General features: G+C 33.7%; 1 protein-coding gene across 2 annotated transcripts in view; it reads right to left on the bottom strand.

Moving 5' to 3' along the window:
* LOC135218662 (cardioacceleratory peptide receptor-like) overlaps positions 1 to 23605 on the bottom strand; it is a 112287-nt gene that overhangs the window by 17542 nt on the left and 71140 nt on the right. For both annotated transcript variants that reach the window (XM_064255110.1, XM_064255109.1), the window contains exons 3-4: positions 8402 to 8614; positions 1799 to 2042 (exon numbers count right to left, since the gene is read on the bottom strand). In XM_064255110.1, the coding sequence (XP_064111180.1) occupies positions 1799 to 2042; positions 8402 to 8614 (457 nt within the window). The remainder of the gene's footprint in view (positions 1 to 1798; positions 2043 to 8401; positions 8615 to 23605) is intronic.

Below are 23605 nucleotides of genomic sequence, written 5' to 3'. Positions count from 1 at the left end.
TAATTACACTCGCTGAATTAAACATGGAACAGGCAGTTGCTCGAAAGTTAACTATTCAGTATGTGTACATGTATGTATAATATATACATATATATATATATATATATATATAAATATATATATATATATATATATATATATATAGTATATATATATACATATATATATATATAAATATAGTAAATTATATGATATATATATATATATATATATATATATATATATATATATATATATATATATACAGGGTATGGTGTACATGACATGTATATATAGATATATATATACATATATATATATTTATAAATATATAAATATATGTTATATATATATATATATATATATGTATATATATATATATATATAATATATATATATGTATATCATATATATATATTTATATATATTTATATATATATATGATATATCTATATATATATATATTTATATATATATATATATAAATATATGTGTGTATGTATATATATATAGATATAATATATCATATACAGACATACATACATATATCCTAATATATATATATATATATATATATAGTATTTATATATGTAGTATATAGATATACATACCATATATATATGTATATATATCTATATATCCTATATACAGTATATACCATTTATTTAAATTTGGAAATTTATATTTATATACATATGTATGCGTGTATATAAATGTGTATTTGTATAAATATATATAAACACACACACACGCACACACACACATATATATATTATATATATATATAATATATATATATATATATATATATATATATATATATATAATGTACATCAAAGCAGAATAAAACTGAATCAATATTGCTTCCATCTCTTTCAATCGCTTTTTGGCAAACCGAGGGAAATATGCTGAGATTTCACGGAACCAATCCCTTTGGCGAATCATCGCGGATAGTTATTATCGTCAGGGGGCCACCGGGAGTCGTGAATCTTGGCTCCTCGTTCTGAGAAATGGGTGACCGGAAGATGTAATGCGAGTATGACCCTATAAATCCTGCTTAGGAATCGGTGATATTTCACCCAAATCACTGTATCCCAAATGCGATTCGCCCTAGAGAGAGAGAGAGAGAGAAGAGAGAGAGAGAGAGAGAGAGAGAGAGAGACTTGATAGGGAACAGGGGAGGGGGAGAAGAGCTTTCATAATTTATTTATTTCCGTAAAACAAAGAGATAATAACTGACTTTCTCTCTCTCATATGAACGAAAAAAAATGAGAGAGAGAGAGAGAGAGAGAGAGAGAGAGAGAGAGAGAGAGATTTGATAGGGAACAGGGGAGGGGGAGAAGAGCTTCCATAATTTATTTATTTCCGTAAAACAAAGAGATAATGATTAACTTTCTCTCTCATATGAACGCAAAAAATAGAGAGAGAGAGAGAGAGAGAGAGAGAGAGAGAGAGAGAGAGAGAGACTTGATAGGGGACAGGGGAGGGGGAGAAGAGCTTTCATAATTTCCGTAAAACAGAGAGCTAATAATTGACTTTCATTTTTGCGTTCATATGAGAGAGAGAGAGAGAGCAGGATATTGAATGTGGGTTTATTACTTTTTTCTTTCACGTTGTGCTTGATAAATCTTACTATGTTATGAGAGATGTCATTTACTGATACATCCACTAATACATCTCCGTTTTGTTTGCACTACATCAGTAACGCTACTGAGATGTATAAAAATAAAAACATTTATCGTCGTCTACTGTAGAAGCTCTGCTTAGAATTTTAGAAATCTCCTGTTGGATAGAGAAGTACCACTGTAATTTGCCTTACCTGAAGAACACGAAGAAGTTTGGAAGCGACGGCAGCAGGCTGACAGCCCAGGCAGCCAGAGCGAGGTTCTTGGCACTAATGAAAGGGTTAAGAGGGCGCACCACAGCCTCGTGTCGGTCTATAGCAATGGCCACCAACATGTAGTTGCTGGAGGTAATGGCGAAGGTCGAAGCCACTTTATACAGTTTGCAAGCTCCGTTGGATAAGTACCACTGCTTGTCCAGTAGTTCCCACATAAGTTGACCTGCGACAAAGAGATAGAGAGTTTTAGGTGCGTTCACACGGTCGAACAATGCCCGACGACAAACATTGTTGCCATATCAAAGGCGAAGAAGGATGACGTCAAAAGCGTTGAAACGAGGGAAGTAGATCTGGCAACAAACTGTGGTACCAGTTGAAGTTGTATATCACTGTTCTTCCTCTGCTCACAAGGCAAACTCTGGTAAGCAATTGTTAATTGGTAACAATGTTTGTCCGTCGGACGTTGTTCGACCGTGTGAACGCAGCATTGTTTGTGCCATGCGTCTACAGAAAAAGACTCTGCCGTTGAAGCTATTCGCACTTGTGTTGCAGTTAAATAAGGTGTGATCTTATCTCCAGCTTACTCGGGACACGTGCAAGGATTTACCTTCACGCATAACTTGTAAACATTAAATTCCAAACATTAACGTAGATTAAAACGTGCTAGAATCTACGGTCAAATAAATCCTTGGTTCACCAACGAAATTTAAAATAAGTTTGCTATATTTTATTAGAAATAATTTTTCTGTTCTGTTTAACATGCATATTATTTATTTTTTTAAATTTCCATTCCAATAAATAAATCAAATAGATAAATTCTTTTATCTTTAACTCAACGCGAAACTCCTTTTTTCAGACCATTTTAGGCTCTTCCTTACACCTTTCCTACCCCCCAACAATAACAACATCAACAACAAAGTAGTTTGTAGGCTTTCTCCCCCAGTAAACGAAAATTGACGGCCTGCGCTGCAGTCTTACAGCTGCGTAATCTTTCAGTAAAAAAAAAGAAAGAATAAAAATGGCTGTACTACTTTCAAAATATCTTTATTTAAATAGTACACTACTCTCAAAATATTTTGATTTAAATAGAACACTACTTTCAAAATATCTTTATTCAAATAGAACACTACATTCTAAATAAGACACGGAATTGCGTAAATGGACTTTTTTTTTTTGGCATTCTAATATAAAGAAACGTCAAAAACCCTTCGAAAACTGTTACCTGCAAAGATAGTGTCAACTTGACTAGACTACTAATAAAAAAAAATGGAAACTGTTAGCTGCAATATTCACATAGATGTGAGAGTATCAGCAAATTTAATAAGAAAAAGAAAATAATGGGGGGAGGGGCTTCGTGATTGTTAAGATGAAATTATGATAGCATTAGATATGATAGAATCGTATTCCCATTCCCTTTAAACAAACTTGAGTTTCAGTCGTAACTTGTGGGGTAGGTGCACTAGGAATGCAATGTTCCTGCAAGGCGTTCTTCCGATCTGAATTGATGAAAAATTACATTTTGTATGTGAGTCTAAATCCGAGGGCGCTACAAAAGAGGTAATACGCCTGCAAATAGTCACTCTATTGACTGTTTAGTTTTGGTGAAGAAGTTTACTCAAAATTTTCGTTAACTTAGTGGATTGAGACGAGGTCTGTAGTACAGATCAAATTTTAATTAACTCTTCTAAAATTAGTTTAGGAAACTTTTGTCGTGTAATTTGATTCATGTTTCTTTTCAGGTTTAGTACAAGAAGTTGGAGGATGCAATCTAAGGCTTAAATAGTTAAAGATACTTAAATCGAAGTTAGAAGATGAAATTTCATATCATAAAGCAGCGTCTACGCATCGTGAAGCATTGACGATTAAATAATATCTTTTCGATTTCAATCCCTGTATATTGTCCGGTAATTTAAAAGGAAAGAAGGGTATACATATTAATGAACAGGGAATTTCCTGCAATACTGTAATAAGATTGAGATTTGGGCAATGCAACAATTGGACAATGGTTTTGTTTGTTAAAGAATATCTTATATCTGAAACCTAAATTAATTTATTCTATAGTTTTTACATTTTGTCTGGATACCTGCATGATAGTTTCTATCCGAAAATTATATCAGTAATGATGCATTGGACTATTATGTTTATATAAGTATGACTAAGATTCAAAATAGAGAGGGCATTATCTCAAATACTTGTATGTTACCTCAATCTGTCAAGAATGTTTGGAAAGAATGTCATGTATCTTACGTTGAAGTTAAGAATATGCACGGGGCTCTCTCGTTGCTCTGTTTGTCTGTTAACGTTGTAGATAAATTCATTGCATAACAATTCCACGTTCAATAACTTCTGAGAAACTGAGAAACAATTCTACGTTGAATAACTTCTGAGAAACAATTCCACGTTGAATAACTTCTGAGAAGCTGAGTAACAATTCCACATTGAATAACTTCTGAGAAACGTCAGATGAGAATTGAATTGACTCTTTGGTGACTTGAAAGCCATCTCAGCTCTGAGGAGGTTACTTACTCGTAATGCAAGGTTTTATTAAATCGTTTAAAACAATTATTCAGACAATTAGCTGACAAAAAAAAATGAACGACGTTTGAATGCCTCATTATACTTTCCACTAAACATTCTAGTAACTTGATTCGGAGTCATGACTGGCGTTGATTCCAAGTTATCAGCAGAAAGTGGCCCAGCTTAGCTCTTTCACTATCGAATATTAGATGAACCCTAGACAAGCACGGAATGGTGGTTCTCATAAAACAGTACTGAAATTAAGAGAAAACAGAATATCTATGGTGCATCAGAATGCCGTGACCGGAGATGATGAGTTAAAAGCCACAATAATGTATATGATACTGAATATTTTTCCAAAATAAAAAAAGGTTACACAACAGAAAACTTTCGACCGTTTGCACAACGGTCCTCTTCAGCCAACTAGTTGCCGAAGTGGCAGTTGTCACAGAAACAACAGGCACCGATGCTGAACACCGCCATCTTGAATTGACAATTCAAGATGGCGGTGTGCTGAAAGTCGTTCCCCTCCCAGGAATCGCCCAGTTACTAGATATGAGCGCCATAAGATCGAGGAACTGCCGTTAAGAAGATCCCAACGGGTTGGCTTACAGATGCGGCGAAACAGGCATTACATGACCGCTATATTCACGACAAGGTTGTTTGATGGTGCCCTGGACTGTCAAAAAAAAAAAAAAAAATCGCCTGTTGGAAAACATGCATTTTTCTTCAGATGGCTGAAGAGTACCGTTGCGAAAACAGTCGAAAGCTCCCTGTCTTTTAACCGTTTTGTATTTTGGAATAATATACATTATCATATACATTATTGTGGGTTTAACTCAGAAAACAGAATATTAAGAATAGAGCGAGAATGCAATAGACGAGTGAAAATATCCCCCGCTATGTTGACTTGCCTTTATATCTAGAAATGAAACAGTTAAGGGACAGTAATTTTTCCGTGAACTGTGGTGATAGAAACAAATTCAAAAACGTCTATGAAGGTGATAACGAGATGACTTGCTCTCTTCATCCTGTGAATGGGGCTATCGACATGTCGGTTTATTAACTGGTCCACTGTATAATTCTGACGATGACGTTTTGAGCAAGCATCAAGTATTACCAGGTTCCAGCTTTTCAGGGAACATTTTAAGCACAGAACAAGCTTAAGGGAACGCGCGATAAATTACCGGTAAATATATATATATATATATATATATATATATATATAATATATATATATATATATATATATATATATATATATATATATATGTGTGTGTGTGTGTAATTGTATATGTAATTAAAATGAAAAATATATACGAGAGAAATGAATAAGACGATAAGTAAAAATTAACGCCCACAAACAAGGAAATGATAGAAATATACACGGCTAAGGAAAAGGGTTATCAGAGATTACAAACCTCTCGACTCTCAAAGAAATTAGCATAGTTACCCTGATGCTGTACGTCATTACCATAATTAATAGAGATGGTGCGTCCAATATGTTTTGTTTCACAATAAGCATGAAGTTGTTTCGTCAATGAATTGCACTTCAGTGGAAGTAAGGGAAAAAAGATTCTTTGATGAAAACCCAGATGGATCTATACTGAAACCAATCAAAAAGAAAACCTCTTTTCATTAGTTATCACGTAATCCTTTTCTAAACCAACCGGAAGACCCACAAATACTGACAGACAACTTGACGGAGAGAGAGAGAGAGAGAGAGAGAGAGAGAGAGAGAGAGAGAGAGAGAGAGAGAGAAAGGGTGGGTGGGAGGGAGGGAGTTTAATGCATATAGAAAAATTTATGTGAGCATCTATATCGTTTGGATTCGACATTATTTGGTATTTAATATATTCAGCTACCTTTAGATTTTTTATATCATTTATATATTAAAATTATAATTCATTTTTTTTCCTTTAATCGTTTTAAATGTCTGTCTGAATGAGAATAAAGAAGACTCGGAGAGCACTAAGAAAAATATTTTGCTTTACCTTTTAAGTTATTCTTGCCAACTTACCTAGAGCTGATGCACATTGTTAATGGGAGATACAAAGGGAAAACTTCATAAAATCCAAACTATCAGTCGGACATGACATAAACAAAATATATCGAGAAGAAAAATTATCATTTCAGTGAAGTTAAATAGATCATTTTCATTAAGAGTTAGTTTGATTGGTTGCTAATTTCAAAAGTTAGGGAAAAGTGAATGAGATTGGTGTTTAAGAGAGAGAGAGAGAGAGAGAGAAGAGAGAGAGAGAGAGAGAGAGAGAGCCACTTTCCCCTAACAGGTTGTGGGTTTCAAGGAGAGGTAGGACTGTCATCATTGCCACATTCACACTTTAATTTATTGAATTGTTGTTGCACCCCTAGTGCAAAAAAGAAAAAAAACAAAAACTTCCTCAAATGTAGCTGCCTCGGACACACACACACACACACGAACGCTAAGACACTGAACCATTCACCTTTATTTGTCGCACACCATTCGCTTTCCTTTAATATTAACATGAATTCCATTTTATCCCTGGTATTATATTTATTCTATATCGTCTGAAGTTTGCTTCTGTTATAATTTCAAATTCTGGTGTCTCCATCACTCACTCATATCTACTGCATAATGAAAATTTTAACTTTTGATAAATACACCACCTACGTTCATTTCCATGTAAAACTCAGCTGCAGAATTCTAGGAAACAGTTGATTACATCTTATTGGGGAGGGTGCCGTATCCAAATGAATAATGAATTATCATATTATTTTAAATAACCGCAAGGTACACATCAATAACGAGTTATTATGTATAATCTTAATATCCTGCAAGATATCAATAAACAGGGAGAGAACACTGTATTCCGTCTCGGGTTTATGCGGAAATTACGTCAAGGTTGAATTCATATCTAAATTACCCCATCGTCTCTGAATAGGATAAATGGAAATGTCAGCGGAATAAAGCAGACCTTGTTACTGGATAATAAGGTCTTAAAATGGGCTGTTGAGAATGATTTGCAATAGAAAATGTATATTTTTTGACTCATAAACAGACTTCTTCTTTTTTTTATTATTAAACAACGTTATCAAAAATTGTGTCAAAATTAAGACTCTGTAGCTAGGAGGTCTATCGTTTCAACTAATATCTAAAATGATCATTAATCTGATATCGCTGCCCTTTTTGTAAAGCTATAAATGATTTAATTTTCGTTGTTGGATAAAAAGGCGTTGTAAATTGCAAATTGTCGAGAAAAAAAAAAGTATTTAATGTTTAAACCAGTGTTACGTAGAAACTACGCATGAGGCGAAATACTGTACTTGTTTTGTATTTTTTAGGGCAGTGTTTGCACTGCAGCCAAACGTGTAATAAACACAAGTTGGAAGCTTAGCGCATACACATCACAAACAGACTAAATACAGGTCAAGGACTTCCTGCCAGTTCCACCATTGCCTCAGACGGTTATCCACCATTTGCCGAAGGTTCGTTCTCTACTTACAGTCGTTCACTTGTTTTCAAACTGTCTGTGATATGTGTGCAATAAGTGACCGAAGCGTGTTTGACACATTTTACTGTACATTGGATGCAGCCTTGGTCTTTATTAATTAGGAATTAGAAAGCTTCGAATTACCTCTAAGCAGTTAGATATTTTAGTTTTCAATAGCAATAATAGGTGTTGAGATAAATGCATTCAGTCATCTTGTATATCATGAACAATGATGCTTTGGCCCGACTAATTAAAAGTTTTATATAAATAGCCTCTTAGCTCATTAAAATTGGTGTTATTTTAGGATTCTCTGTAATTATCAGTAATTGGAATTACCTTCCCTGTTATTTCTCTAGTCGATTGAATAACTAACATATGTATGACGGCAAAACATACCTAGTTATCGTCACTAGGCTCAGGTTGCCCACCCCAAATAGAAAAAAGAAAAAAGAAAATGCCGCAGAAGACAAAAGTAATTCACATAAAAGAATTTAATTTTATAATCACATATCCGCTAACGAGTGACCTTAACCTGAAACCTGATATAGCCGGGCATTAATATGTAGTGATATAAGGGCAAAAATGTGCTTACCAAGTATGGTAATGAGAACCACCAGTAGGTCCGCCAAGGTTAAATTGAAGCTCATGATAGTCATGCGTCCTCGCTTAGCCCATTTTTGGCGCAGTTTCCCCATGACGAAAGTGTTGCCAATTAAAGCAACGACGAACATTATGCCGAGAATTCCTTCCTGAGCTGCTTGTGGTAAGCGGGGCCCAGCACGTCTGGAGCACTGGACATAATGATCTGAAAAGAAAAAGACCTTATTAGCACCTTATACAAGATTCTCTCTCTCTCTCTCTCTCTCTCTCTCTCTCTCTCTCTCTCTCTCTCGTAGGATATATATGAGGTTTCATGAACTCGTATTAACTTTATTCAGACACCTCAAAGGAGAATGCTGATGAGGTCAAGTTCGGGCCCTGAAAAAACGTATAAGATTAAAACTTCCCTTCTTAGTATAATTATTTTGGACAAACCAGCCTTTGAAAAATTATGCAGTTTGAATAATTAAGGAATGGCAAATGATGACAGAGTTCTTCGTTCTAGAAATAAGTGGTGTCCACACACACACACACACACACACACACATATATATATATATATATATATATATATATATATATATATATATATATATATATATATATATAATCATATATATATATATATATATATATATATACATATATAATATATATATATATCATATATATATATATTATATATATATATATATGTGTGTGTGTGTGTGTGTGTCTCACATTACCACAGGTGAAAAATGAGAGACTGGGAGCAGGTCCTAACCGGTTTCGAAATTATTTCTTCAATGGCGTGGAAATAAAGTCGAAACCGGTCAGGACACACCTAATAATTTACTACCATGTCCAGGAGAAAAAAAACGTACCCAGGCAAAAATATTGGTTAGTGTTCTGTATTACCTAGATCTAAACCCAACGCTACTTCCATGCGTTAGTGAATTCAAAAGCGGTACACCGCAATCAGTTTCCATTTCCATAGCGGACTTATTCTATAGCATCGGTTCATTCCATTTACCCAAAAAAGCATTATTTTGCATTTTTCGTTCCGGGCCAAATATGTATCATGCCGTCACATAACTAAACTAAAGTATATAAAGTGGAATAATTTCGTTTAATATCCTGCTTTGAAAAAACAATTCCGTGGAGAGAGCATTTCACAGGGACATAGAAATCGTTGAGATAAATAATTCCCATTGAAGTCAAATTTGCATCCTCTAATACATTTAGATAATTTCTGCTAAGTTCTTGTTGGAAAACGGTATATCAAGTCTCTGCTGTCTAGGTTTTCGGATAAGATTTCCAACAAATCTTCAGTTTGTATTATGAGAGCGATGACAATAAGTCAAAACTTAAGGGGAGAATTTCTGTTAACCTGCGCATCATTGTGATGTACTTCCATTACGCAACAAATTTATACACTTACTCTACAATAACTTTTCTTTTCTAATTACCAATCCATCAGGTTTTTCAGCTTTCGTCGTTTTTATGTTTTTACCCCCTTTCAGTTTATTTTACGTTACAAATGTACAAAATTCTTCAGTCATTCCACACTGTTAAGGGCAACAGGTAAACAATGAGAAGTTTAGCTTGTAACCTAAGACACAATACGTATCTCGTTCAGACGTTTGGTAGACAGGTTAACGATACGATCATGACTGACAGGCGGTCCAAGGACTCCTCTGAATCAGCAATTGGATTTTATTATCTTGTCTTTCGTATATATCTTCATAACATTTTTCTTCTCATTACCTCGTATCAGTTATTTCTTAGTGCAGTTTCATTCCGATGTTAATGAGAATTCATCAAGATCTTCGAACAAAGTTATAATTTCATACTAATACAAAGCAAAAACGGTTATAGAGAATTATCCTGGCAGAACTAAATGGTGCGTATTGAAACCACATCTTTGGAGAGGTTAAAACAGGAGGTACATCCTCCTACTACTTAGCAAGTCTGTGGTACGTGAGGTTGCTGGCTTCATGTTTTGTCACCTTGGTCCCACAAACGCTTGTTCCCATTTATAGCTGCTGCGTGGACAGATAGGCTGTTTGACAGGAGTGATCCACAAACCTCAGCTCACCACTGCACCTCTTGGGCAGTTGCCCTCTTTGGGTGATTCCATATCTAATGTGTGTGTGTGTGTGTGGAAAATTTTATATAAAGAGTGCACTTAATTGCATACGTTGTTAGCGAGCTGGGAGAGGAGGAGAGAGATGAAATGGGCAGTGGCTGACCTCATAGTTTTGTTTAGTGTGATTCCCAGCTACAAGGAGGTTCTGTTCAAGTTCAAAATTTGTGTCATACGAAGTCAGTGTGGATGGTGCTCCGGCATGTTAGTTAGAATACCTAGAATACTTGTCTTTAGTTTACATAATTTCAACCAACTAAGTAGTGTAATATGTATTACGTCACACGGTAATGAATTCATATGCGAATATTAGCACCATAATTATTAACAGGCTCTCTAGCACGGTTTATTCGTATGTTCTCGCAATATATAACATTAATGATTATGTAACGTACTTCCTAATTAAACATTGTCACGCGAATTGCCCGTCAAATTATTCCTATTATCAAGTTTACAATTGATTATGCATATTTGTTCATCAGCTTTTAATGAAAATAGTTTCAATACGGCGGGTAGTTCCAGGTGGGTTGTATATATTCTAGGTTGTTCTTTCCCTGAAACAGAGGAAAAGAAAACACAATGAGTGTTCACATAAAGCAAAGCATCTGATTCCATAAACATCCTGAGTAACTGCAACATTTATGAGAAATTTACTGATGCTATATTCATGCAAGTTCGGTTATACGTACAAAAGCATAATCAATACTGAGCGATGTTAGGTTTAATGCCTCGTATGGTGTAGATATATATGAAATTCATTCGAGTTCTTTCATGCCTAAGGCCTGCTGATTTTGCATTCATTTATTCATAGAGAGGGCTTAGCCATAAGCTTGCAGAGATACAGTGCGTAGGCGTTTCACTAAATATATCGTGTTTTCTCCCGTGCTGGATCGTTTATTAATAGAGTTTTCAAATATGGAAGAAACCTGGTTTTGACAGGTAATGATGATCAAATAATAATAGCAATAGTTTTATTATTATTATTATTATTATTATTATTATTATTATTATTATTATTATTATTATTATTATTATTATTATTATTATTATTATTATTATTATTATTATTATTATTATTATTATATAATTTACTTTATTACCATAATTACTACTATGATCTTCATTAATTTAATTGTAGTTATATACTGTTGGATAGAAGGTTTTAACTAATATATTGATGGTGATACTATCAATAACTACAATTCCAGGTAAGTGACTAATAAAGACTTACAAAATATCTACAGACTTATCAGTTCGAAAAACAGTAATGTATTTTAAAACTGTTTTCCAGTATTCCAGGAATCTCTAATGACTAACTGCTGAGGTCAATTTGAGTTCATAATACCTGAATATAAATTATTTTAACATGATAATGAGCCACATCTTCCTATGCTGTTGTCTCACAAGATAATTTATAACTTCTGAAAGAAAGTGATTTTTCTGTTTTTTCTTGTTTGCAGGTTGTTATGCTTTCAAACGGCATCTGAAGTTTAACTCTCATTACGTGACACTTGATGAAAAGCCAGATTTTGTTGTCTGAGACTTGTAAGCCAATGCAGATGCGAGTTCGATTCTCGGGCATTCCATTGAGGTGTGAGAGATGTGTATTCCTGGTGATAGAAGTTCACTCTCGACGTGGTTCGGAAGTCACGTAAAGCCGTTGGTCCCGTTGCTGAATAGCCACTGGTTCCATGGAACGTAAAAACACCATACAAACAATGCAGATGATATTAATAGGATCGCCTAAACTGTATTTCACATAATATGTAACACGGAGAAGTTGATAAGGCGATGAAAAAACCGAGTGAGAGAGTTGGACCGAACGCTGTGGTCTCTACCAAGAAAATACAATAATACTAATCATGAAAGTGTGAAATTTTTCTCTTAGGTAAGATAAGACCACTTTTCTAAAGGAACCAGAGTCAGTCCTCAGAATGGAAGTCCAAGTGATGCATTCAAATATAAAACTCATGGAATTTAACACTGGATGTGCATTTCCCAGTATGCACGATTATTTAGTAAATATTTGAAGGAAGGAACAAAATCGAAAGAGTCGGTGTCTTACCTACAAACGTACAAACTCACAGAGGACACAGACTTAGTTTACATATCATTGAGAAAATGAACCAAATGAATTCTGAACTGAGAGAGAAAGAAAGGCCTATTGAGAATTTGCATTCCAGATGCTTGTCCACAATGTCTGTCATGTTAAGCAGAAATGTAATTTTGGTTTTAAGACGAGTAAAAAGTTATTTAATATAACCTATGCAAATAAGACCAGTGAATAGGCACAGTATCATAACAGACTGTTCCTCACGAGAATGAAGCTCAATTTAAAGTTGCATCGCTTATACAAAATAAATTCTATTTCTTTGTTGTAAGGATTTAAAATTTATTTTCTCGACTCAGTATCAACCTTTAACGTGTTTCAGCGACGAGTTCATGAATATCTAATTATACTTTTAGAATAAAAAGCTTACTAGTTTCTATTGTCTGGCAAAGAAGACTAATACAACCTCCTTTAAAATGCAAGTGATCATCGTCACCGAGCGTTGCCATTCCTATGACAACATGAGGCTTTTTTTTTATCGCTTCTTCTCAATCATTTTTTGCGTTTAAAGTCTCCATAGATGCCATCGGATATTCAGTGCCATCATTATCCCTCAATTTTACGAATGACTTTCCCAATAATCAAGAAACGAAATGTAAGAACTAAATTACGTTCTTATCCTTAGTGGAAGTATGGTACGTATGCCACTGAATTAGATCATCCTCCCAATAACAGTGTGAATTCTTTGCGGTGCATTTTCATTTACCACCTTCTGGAACTGAATCCTCTCGTTAAAAGATGGTTCTTTGATTTTATTCCTGATTTCGATTCGAAGTTTTCGGTGGCAAACACCCAAAAATATTAGAAAGATTACAAGATGAAAATTCACTGAGAGTCAATCTTGTCTGTATATTGATCCGAATGCATAAATTGCACATAAACCCAAATACGCTTCACATCGCTAGTTTGATGGTAGGTGACTTATAATTCTTGTCAAATATATTAGAAATCTAAAAATTTTAAAATAACATTATTTGAAGAAGTGTGAGAACTGTTTCAGGGATGCCTACCACAGACTGACATAAACAGCATTATAGAAGAGGAATTAAATAAAATCATTCTTGCGTCAAAATAAGAAATGCTAAGTGGTCTGTTCGTTGATTTTATACAAATTCCTGTGTTCCATCTGCAGCTTGGGATACTGAATTCAAGCATTGAAAATTAAAAACAACACGAGCCCTCAGTTCGTGGACAAGTATACCACTTGCCAGACCTCTGAAATCAACAATAAAGGACAATTGCATAACATCGCCAAATATAAGGAGGATCCTAAAATGCTAACGGCTTCCGAGTATCAACAGTTGAAATGTTGAAATTTATAATAATTACGTCAAATATGGCAGCCATTAAACCTGATAGCAGTTCTTTTGCATTGGACATAATATAGATAGCTTTTCTCACCATTTCTTAAGCGTTTTCCATTAGATTTTATTTTTATTTTTCTTGTGATGTTTTAGTATCAACTTTTGTTATATCCAGACAGCTTACAATGGTACCATATTTTAACATTAGACGTCAAATTGAGAAATTTAAAATATACTTTTTTTTATGCCAAGGTCTGAGATTTATCTGTTCTTGACATTCCCAAAACCCACCCAGTTATGAATGCAATAGATAATGCGTAAGTGAGGAAGAAAATTGCCACAACAGTCTTACAAACATTATTCCAATTATCTGCTCATTGATATATGGATACATTTGTGTAAGTATATTTTTCTTACTACATCTCTCTTTTACAACTGAGCTGGGCATTATTTTGTTGGACTGTTTTTAAGTCAAGACAAGATTTTTTTTTTTTGTTTTTTTTTTTTTTTTACGAATCGGGATATTTATTATCCCGTAAAGCAAGATACGGAAATATTGCCCAAAATAGCCTGCCATTTTAAGTTGTCAAACAGTGAAATGTATGTGACTAGAAATACATAGGGAAGAAGCCTGTTGAAAAAATGAAATGGGTAAAGAGAATATGAGACTTCTGTCTTACATCCAATCAATATTACATGTTAAAATTAATCTTAAGATATACCAAACTAAGTATGATATGAAGGAACTTGAAAGGAAAAGAATTATTATATTCTGTTGTTTTATTTTTCTAATTGAGTGTTATATTATCTTTTGATAAGTACTACGGGAAAAAGACGTTCGATGACTAAAGTTATGAAATGAATTACGTTTTTCTTATTCCGAAATCACTTATTTCTATGCTGAACTATTTTGTTTTGTTTATTTACTATTTTATTTACTTATTTAGTTCAGTGCTTTACATTTCATTGAATAGAAGTGATATCCCTTTTGAAAACTGTCTGCACCCATTGCATATGCTAATAACTTTGCGGTTTTGAATATTTTTTTTTTATAAAACATCATTAAATTCTTCCGGCTCATAGAAGAACCACTTAAATGAAGCCAGGGCTCATGGTCACTTCGTGTCGAGAACAAAGTATGTATATATATATATATATATATATATATATATATATTATATATATATATATATATATATATATAAAGTGAATACCACAGGAAAATGATAGGAGGAAATCCAAGCGCTTTCGTCTTTACTAAGACATTGTCAAGGAATGAATGAAATGCAGTTGGAAAGAAAGTTAATAAGTCAACAAAAAGATCAAGAATACCAGATGGTTAATTATCAAAAAGGAAAAAATCAAAGATAATCCAGGATTATCGGATATCACACGGTCACAAACTTAAACAGATTTAACCTTAACAGAAACTACACTGTATTCATATAGCCCAAAACATGTAAAAACTGAATATATTAATTTTATTGCTTATATTTATCTACAACTTTTTCATTATGAAGGCATCGAGTTTAAATAAACCAAGACTTAGACTTAGAACATTTCCATTATTTGACTTGATGAAACAAGATTCAATGACATTCGTTTTAACGGTGTCATTACATGGAATATCATTGAATCTTGTTTCATCAAGTCAAATAATGCAAATGTTCTAAATTTAAGTCTTGGTTTATTTAAACTCGATGCCTTCATAATGAAAAAGTTGCAGATAAATATAAGCAACAAAAGTAATATATTCAGTTTTTACATGTTCTTGGACTATATGGATACGGTGTAGTCTCTGTTAGGGTTAAATCTGTTTAAGTTTGTGACAGAGTGATATCCAAAAATCCCTAATTATCTCTTTGATTTTTACCTTTTAGACAATTAACCACCTGGTATTCTTGATCTCTTTGTTTACCTGTTAACTTTCTTTCCAACTGTATTTCATTCATTCCTTGGCAATGTCTCAGTAAAGGCGAAAGCGCTTGGATTTCTGCCTATCTTTTTCCTGTCGTATTCGCTTATTTAATGAAGTCAGGTGCATCTACTGTGATTTTTTTAAATATATATATTATATATATATATATATATATATATATATATATATATATATATATATATATATATTATATATACACACACACACACACACACACACACATATATATAGTATATATATATATATATATATATATATATATATTATATATATATATATATGCTTAAAAAATCACAGTAGATGCACGTGACTTCATAAAATAGTCGAATACCACGGGAAAATGATAGTCAGAAATCCAAGCGCTTTCGTCTTTATTCAGACATCGTCAAGGAGCTACTAAAGTACAATTGGAGAGGAAGGCCTCAGGTACAAACAAGATCAGGAATACCAGATGGTTAATTATCAAAAGGGTAAAAATTAAAAGGGATAATCCAGGATTATCGGATTATCACTCGGTCACAAACTTAAACAGATTCTGACCCTAACCGGAATTACAAAGTATCTTTACAGTCCAAAACATGTAAAAACTAAAATATATTAATTTTGTTGCTTATATTTATCTACAACTTTTTTAATTATGAAAGCATCAAGTTTAAATAAACCAAGACTTAAATTTAGAACATTTCTATTATTTGACTTGATAAAACAAGATTCAATGATATTCCTTTTAACTGTGTCATTACATGGGACTAAGGCTCTTGCTTGACTCCAGTTTAATAGGATGGTCTAAATCTCTCATATGTACAAAATAATGCATTCGATATTTGCCCAGTTCTCACAGAATATTGATGTTGCTTGAAGAACGCTGTGAAAAGAGATTTGCCGGTCCTGTCCGTAATAGACTTTATCACACTTTTTGCAAGGAATTTCATATATGCAGCCTGGAAGATCTTTAGGAAAATTTTTGATTTTACTAAACTCTTGACCATTAATAATTACTGAAAACAACATTTATGTTAAAAAGCTTTAAAATTCTAGGAATATCTAAAAACCTTTCATCATAAAGTAATTTTAGAATGTTATGCTTACTAAATTCAAGTTTGTCATTAGTTGAATAAAATATTTTTCTAGCTCTTTTCCATGCCACATCTACAAAAGTCCTTGGGTATTTAAGTTTCAATGCAATATCATAAATAGTTTTAATTTCAGCGTCAATAAACTGCGGGGCTACAGACACGTAAAGCCCATAGGAACATCCTCCCAGAAAAAACAGAGAATTTAACATTTTGATGGTGATTGGAGTAGTAATGAACAAAAGAGGCAATATTAGTTGATTTTCGAAAGACTGAAAAGGTGAAATTTCTATCATTTCTATGGACAGTTACATCAAGAAAATTCAAATTACAATTTCTTTCTTCCTCTACAGTAAATTTTATAGAAGGGACTAAATTATTGAGATTATTAAGGAATTCCTGGAGGTTTTCGTGAACTGGCCAAATACAGAAGATGTCATCCACGTATCTAAACCAAATAACTTTTTGGGGCAAAATTCTTGGGTAAGAGTTTTGTCTCAAAATTCCATGTAAATATTGCTAAGGACAAGAAATAAGGGATTACCCAAAGCCATGCCAAACTTTCGTATAAAAAATTCCCCATTGAAACAAAATTTACTATCTTTGATACATAACCTTATGAGACTAATGAGATTTGCTACAAGATCAGGAATACCAGATGGTTAATTATCAAAAGGGTAAAAATTAAAAGGGATAATCCAGGATTATCGGATATCACACGGTCACAAACTTAAACAGATTCTGACCCTAACCGAAATTACAAAGTATCTTTACAGTCCAAAACATGTAAAAACTACATGTATGGTTTAGTCAAGACACATAAAATCAATAACCCTATCAGACCAATCATTAGTTCAGTGGGCTCAGTTACGTATAATTTATCTAAATGGCTTGTAAAAATTCTTACTCCTTTGGTAGGAAATATTTCTAACACGAATGTTAAAACAATGTTAATTTTATAAAACAAATTGAATAGTTTAAATTTGAAATTATGATTTTAATATGTTTAGTTTTGATGTTGTCTCTTTATTTACAAAAGTGCCTGTAGATGACTTACTTGAATATTTGGAAGAGGAATTAGAGCGTCATGACATTCCCTTAAGTGTAGCAAATCTCATTAGTCTCATAAGGTTATGTATCAAAGATAGTAAATTTTGTTTCAATGGGGAATTTTTTGTACAAAAGTTTGGCATGGCTATGGGTAATCCTTATCTCCTGTCCTTAGCAATATTTACATGAAATTTTTTGAGACAAAACTCTTACCAAGAATTTTGCCCCAAAAAGTTATTTGGTTTAGATACGTGGATGACATCTTCTGTATTTGGCCAGTTCACGAAAACCTCCAGGAATTCCTTAATAATCTCAATAATTTAGTCCCTTCTATAAAATTTACTGTAGAGGAAGAAAGAAATTGTAATTTGAATTTTCTTGATGTAACTGTCCATAGAAATGATAGAAATTTCACCTTTTCAGTCTTTCGAAAATCAACTAATATTGCCTCTTTTGTTCATTACTACTCCAATCACCATCAAAATGTTAAATTCTCTGTTTTTTCTGGGATGTTCCTAAGGGCTTTACGTGTCTGTAGCCCGCAGTTTATGACGCTGAAATTAAAACTATTTATGATATTGCATTGAAACTTAAATACCCAAGGACTTTTGTAGATGTGGCATGGAAAAGAGCTAGAAAAACATTTTATTCAACTAATGACAAACTTGAATTTAGTAAGCATAACATTCTAAAAATTACCTTATGATGAAAGGTTTTTAGATATTCCTAGAATTTTAAAGCTTTTTAACATATATGTTGTTTTCAGTAATATTAATGTCAAGAATTTAGTAATCAAAAATTTTTCTAAAGATCTTCCAGGCTGCATATATGCAAATTCCTTGCAAAAAGTGTGATAAAGTCTATTACGGACAGACCGGCAAATCTCTTTCACAGCGTCTCAAGCAAACATCAATTCTGTGAGAACTGGGCAAATATCGAATGCATTATTTGTACATATGAGAGATTTAGACCATCCTATTAACTGGAGTCAAGCAAGAGCCTTAGTCCATGTAATGACACAGTTAAAAGGAATATCATTGAATCTTGTTTTATCAAGTCAAATAATAGAAATGTTCTAAATTTAAGTCTTGTTTATTTAAACTTGATGCTTTCATAATTAAAAAAGTTGTAGATACATATAAGCAACAAAATTAATATATTAGTTTTTACATGTTTTGGACTGTAAAGATACTTTGTAATTTCGGTTAGGGTCAGAATCTGTTTAAGTTTGTGACCGAGTGATATCCGATAATCCTGGATTATCCCTTTTAATTTTTACCCTTTTGATAATTAACCATCTGGTATTCCTGATCTTGTTTGTACCTGAGGCCTTCCTCTCCAATTGTACTTTAGAAGCTCCTTGACGATGTCTGAATAAAGACGAAAGCGCTTGGATTTCTGACTATCATTTTTCCCCGTGGTAATTCGCTTATATATATATATATATATATATATATATATTATAATATATATATATATATATAATATATATATATATGTATATATATATATATATATATATATATATATATATATATAATTGAATCACGAAAGTTTGGAACGTGATAAATCCATAAATAAAGGTATAAGCCACAAAGGAAAAATAAACAACGGAGTTCCTGCAAGATCTTTCGACTCGTCGTCCTTTACTCAGCAGATAAACTGAGTAAAGGACGTCGAATCGAAAGATCTTGCAGACTCTCCGTTGTTTATTTTTCCTTCGTGGCTTATACCTTTATATATATTTATATATCTATATATATATATTCTATTATATATATATATATATATATATATATATATATATATATATTATGCTATCATCTCTCAAACCAACAATATGAACCTGTCAGGAGGACATTGAAAGTCGGATGACATCGACGAGTTAATCCTCCGGCCTCACCTCCAGCAGGTGTTCCAGAAAATACGACCACCGGACGCGTCGCCAGACGGGAGTTAATGAGGCCAAAAAAAATAGGGAATACTTTTATTTCCATCCTTCCTGGGTCAACGTTTACCTGCGTACCAACAAAGACTTACTGCCACTCCTACATATGTTTTGTATATATGCTCTTGCAACTTATCATCTGTCCATTTTAAATGGGCCTTTGATCTTCATATTATGCAGCTGTATTACAGTAAAAGACATCCACACACACACCACACACACACACACACACACACACACCACACACACATATATATATATATATACATATATATATATATATATATATATATATATATATATATATATATATATACACATATACATATAAAGGTATAAGCCACGAAGGAAAGATAAACAACGGAGTTTCTGCAAGATCTTTCGACTCAACGTCCTTTAGCTTTACTTAGCAGACAGACTGACTTACATGAGAAACTCAGAGTACAAGAAAGGTCATATAAGTGACAGATAGGGATTATAAGGAGATTAATACTTAGAATCCAACACACCTGGAGAATGATTTACCTTTCCAAACAAGCATAAACATGGGTACAATTTAAGAACAAAAAGATTAAGCCCAACTGCTCAGACACAAGGACAAGACAATTAAAGGATTATACAGGACGACAACTGACCAACTCAGATCTTTGGTAAACAAAAACTTATTCACAAACCATATTAAACGTACATATACAAGAAAATATCTCTGAGGCAACTAATTTGTATTTAAGTCTGTAATTATATCTTTTTTGGTCATTCTTAAGCATGTTACAAATACAAGGGTCTAAATGAAACAGGCCACGACTAATATTAAAATTACAATGGGAAGTAAGTTGTATTATGGCAGATTATAAAAGATTTCGTGATAAGACATCTTTTGATCTTGCAATTACTGAACTACCAATCCAATTTATCCGGTGATTGTTTTCACTTAAATGACTGAATATTGCATTAGATGTTTGCCCAGTTTTGACAAAATATTTATGCTGTTTTAATCTTACTTCTTTTTACCAGCTGTAATAATTGTTTCCACTGTTAAACGACCCGGATATTAAACACCAACTGTTTTGATATCGTGAAAAGTTAACTCTCTCTCTCTCTCTCTCTCTCTCTCTCTCTCTCTCTCTCTCTCTCTCTTTGTCTGTGTTTGACTTTTCTTTTTTTTCTTTGTCGTCCTTGTTCTACCATATTTCTTTCGTCTCCTTAATCAGTTGCTTGCTTCTTTCAGTTCCTCTTCTCACGGTGATGTTTTTATTTTTTTTAAGAAATTTTCATAATTATGGGAAATTTGCGATGTTAAATAAAAAACACGCCTTAACAATATGCTATGTTATATGTGATTTAACCATCTTACGATCGGTTATAAGCACTATGAGACCAAATATTAATTTAAAATAAGAATATTTATTAATTCTATTAATAACATGATACCGATTATTAGGAATCAGTAAAAAAAATTTACTGCACATTTCCTCTGATTATTAATGAAATTGACTTTGTATACGCACACGAGTGCAACGCTCTTCAAAAGCAATTCGCTGGTCAGCTTAATACACTGATTCGGTGTCAGTGCAATTGCTGAGTAGCCTGGTTATTTTCAAGAATCTATTGCTAGATCAGGGCCTCAGTTCGCAGAGAAACAAAACTTCTGAGTAACATCTGCGACCATCCGTCCCCTAATGTCATCCAGGATACACCTGGCCAGGTCAGCTAGAAAAGAAATTATCGTCACGAACTCGCTACCCGACTTACCGTACTTACCCAGCCCAGTAACATCAGCTACATTCATTCAGCTGGCGTTAAAGTTAAGTATATCTTAGTTTTACCTGACCACTGAGCTGATTAACAGCTCTCCTAGGGCTGGCCCGAAGGATTAGATATTTTCTACGTGGCAAGGAACCAATTGGTTACCTAGCAACGGGACCTACAGCTTATTGTGGAATCCGAACCACATTATATCGAAAAATCAATTTCTATCATCAGTAATAAATTCCTCCATTTTCAGCGTTGGCAGGGCCGAGAATCGAACTTCGGTCAGCTGGCGTAGTTACATAGCGCGATAAGTATTGTATATCAGTAGTTCCTCGTTGGACGAGTCGCTTACGTGCTCGACTACCGATCTTAGGGTCCGGGATCGATTCCCCGCTCTGCCCACAAGCAATCAGAGGAATTTATTTCTGGTAAATAGAAATTTGTTTCTCGATATAATGTGGTTCGGATCCCACAATAAGTTGTAGGTCCCGTTGCTAGGTAGCTAATTGGTTCCCAGCCACGTAAAAATACTAATCCTTTGGGCCAGTCTTAGGAGAGCTGTTAATCAGCTCAGTGGTCAGGTAAAACGTACTTAACTGTATATCAGTTGAATGGCAGACCATATTAGGAAAAAAAAATTAAATGAGATATCCCAAATGTTCAGTAGCCTTTGTAGGTGGAAGATTGATGAATGTTTGACGGCATATTGAACTAGCTAAGGCATTTTCTTCCATTACAGCCTGAACATATTGTGAGACAGGTTGTTGCGTGGACTCTTCGTGGTTTAGAAGAGTTTGAAGGTGAAGACCTACGTTGATGAGAACTATGAAGGAGGAGGTGAGGATCAGCTCGGATGATCTGCCAAAGAGAGCATGAATAAAGGCGTGGAGAGTAAGACGAAGTCATTGGTCATTTCAAACCTACGTGATGTCAGGTCATGCAGGCCATCCAGGTAGGCCAGAAACCTCAATATCCATTAAGGTCCTGATAAGTGCCAATGAGGCGTTAATGGCCTGAAATTCTAATGCACTGTATCCCAAGGCCTATGTAGAAGTAAGTGGAAGGGAAATTCGAGGGGAAGGAAATGGTGTCTCAGTGGCAAACGAGCTTATCTCCTGATGCTAATCACAATTTTAATTAAGGTCGATTGCTGAAGAGTCAACAGTGTATGATATGAGACTATGCATTTATTGAAAGAAGCACGAGGCGCCCACGTTATCGCAAACGTTTCGAGCTAAATCAATTTAATCTGTGTTGAAGGAAATGGCTGAGGTTAATAACAGATATCCTTAACTATTTTTGAAAAATATAAGAGATTATGCTGCTCATGGACCAAGCCGTGCACACACACACACACACACACACACACACACACACACACACACACACATATATATATATATATATATATATATATATATATATGATATATATATATATATATATACTATAATATATGTAGACGCATGCCTGTAAAGGAAGATGAATATGTACACATACATTTCAGTATTGAGAAAAATTAATATTATAAAACATATGAGTGATGTTTACTAACTAGCGAAAATAGGAAAAATTCCTTCAATAAAGGAAAACAAGTTTCAAGGATACTGTCTCTTTCGAACCCTAATGCGAAACTGTAAATTTAAGATCTGCCAGATGATATCCAGGGAAATGAAAGGATAGAACTCGAACTTCATATTGAAAAAAAGTCAATCATTTCTTTTTGATAAAGAACCGGCGAAGCACAAAAAGCCTGAACGGAAATGACTCCTACATAACAGTCAAAATTTTCTCTTCTTCAAAGAATGATACGAATGAGGAACAACAGAACAATAAGTCATTCTTACGCCTGAAGTGGGTCATATTATGAAGAGAAATTGTCAAAGAAGAAAATT

The sequence above is a fragment of the Macrobrachium nipponense genome, chromosome 9 (genome assembly GCF_015104395.2).
Source record: "Macrobrachium nipponense isolate FS-2020 chromosome 9, ASM1510439v2, whole genome shotgun sequence".
NCBI classification, from domain to species: Eukaryota; Metazoa; Arthropoda; class Malacostraca; order Decapoda; family Palaemonidae; genus Macrobrachium; species Macrobrachium nipponense.
The sequence above is the reverse complement of the archived record's forward strand: the minus strand, read 5'-3'. Positions and strand labels throughout refer to the sequence as shown.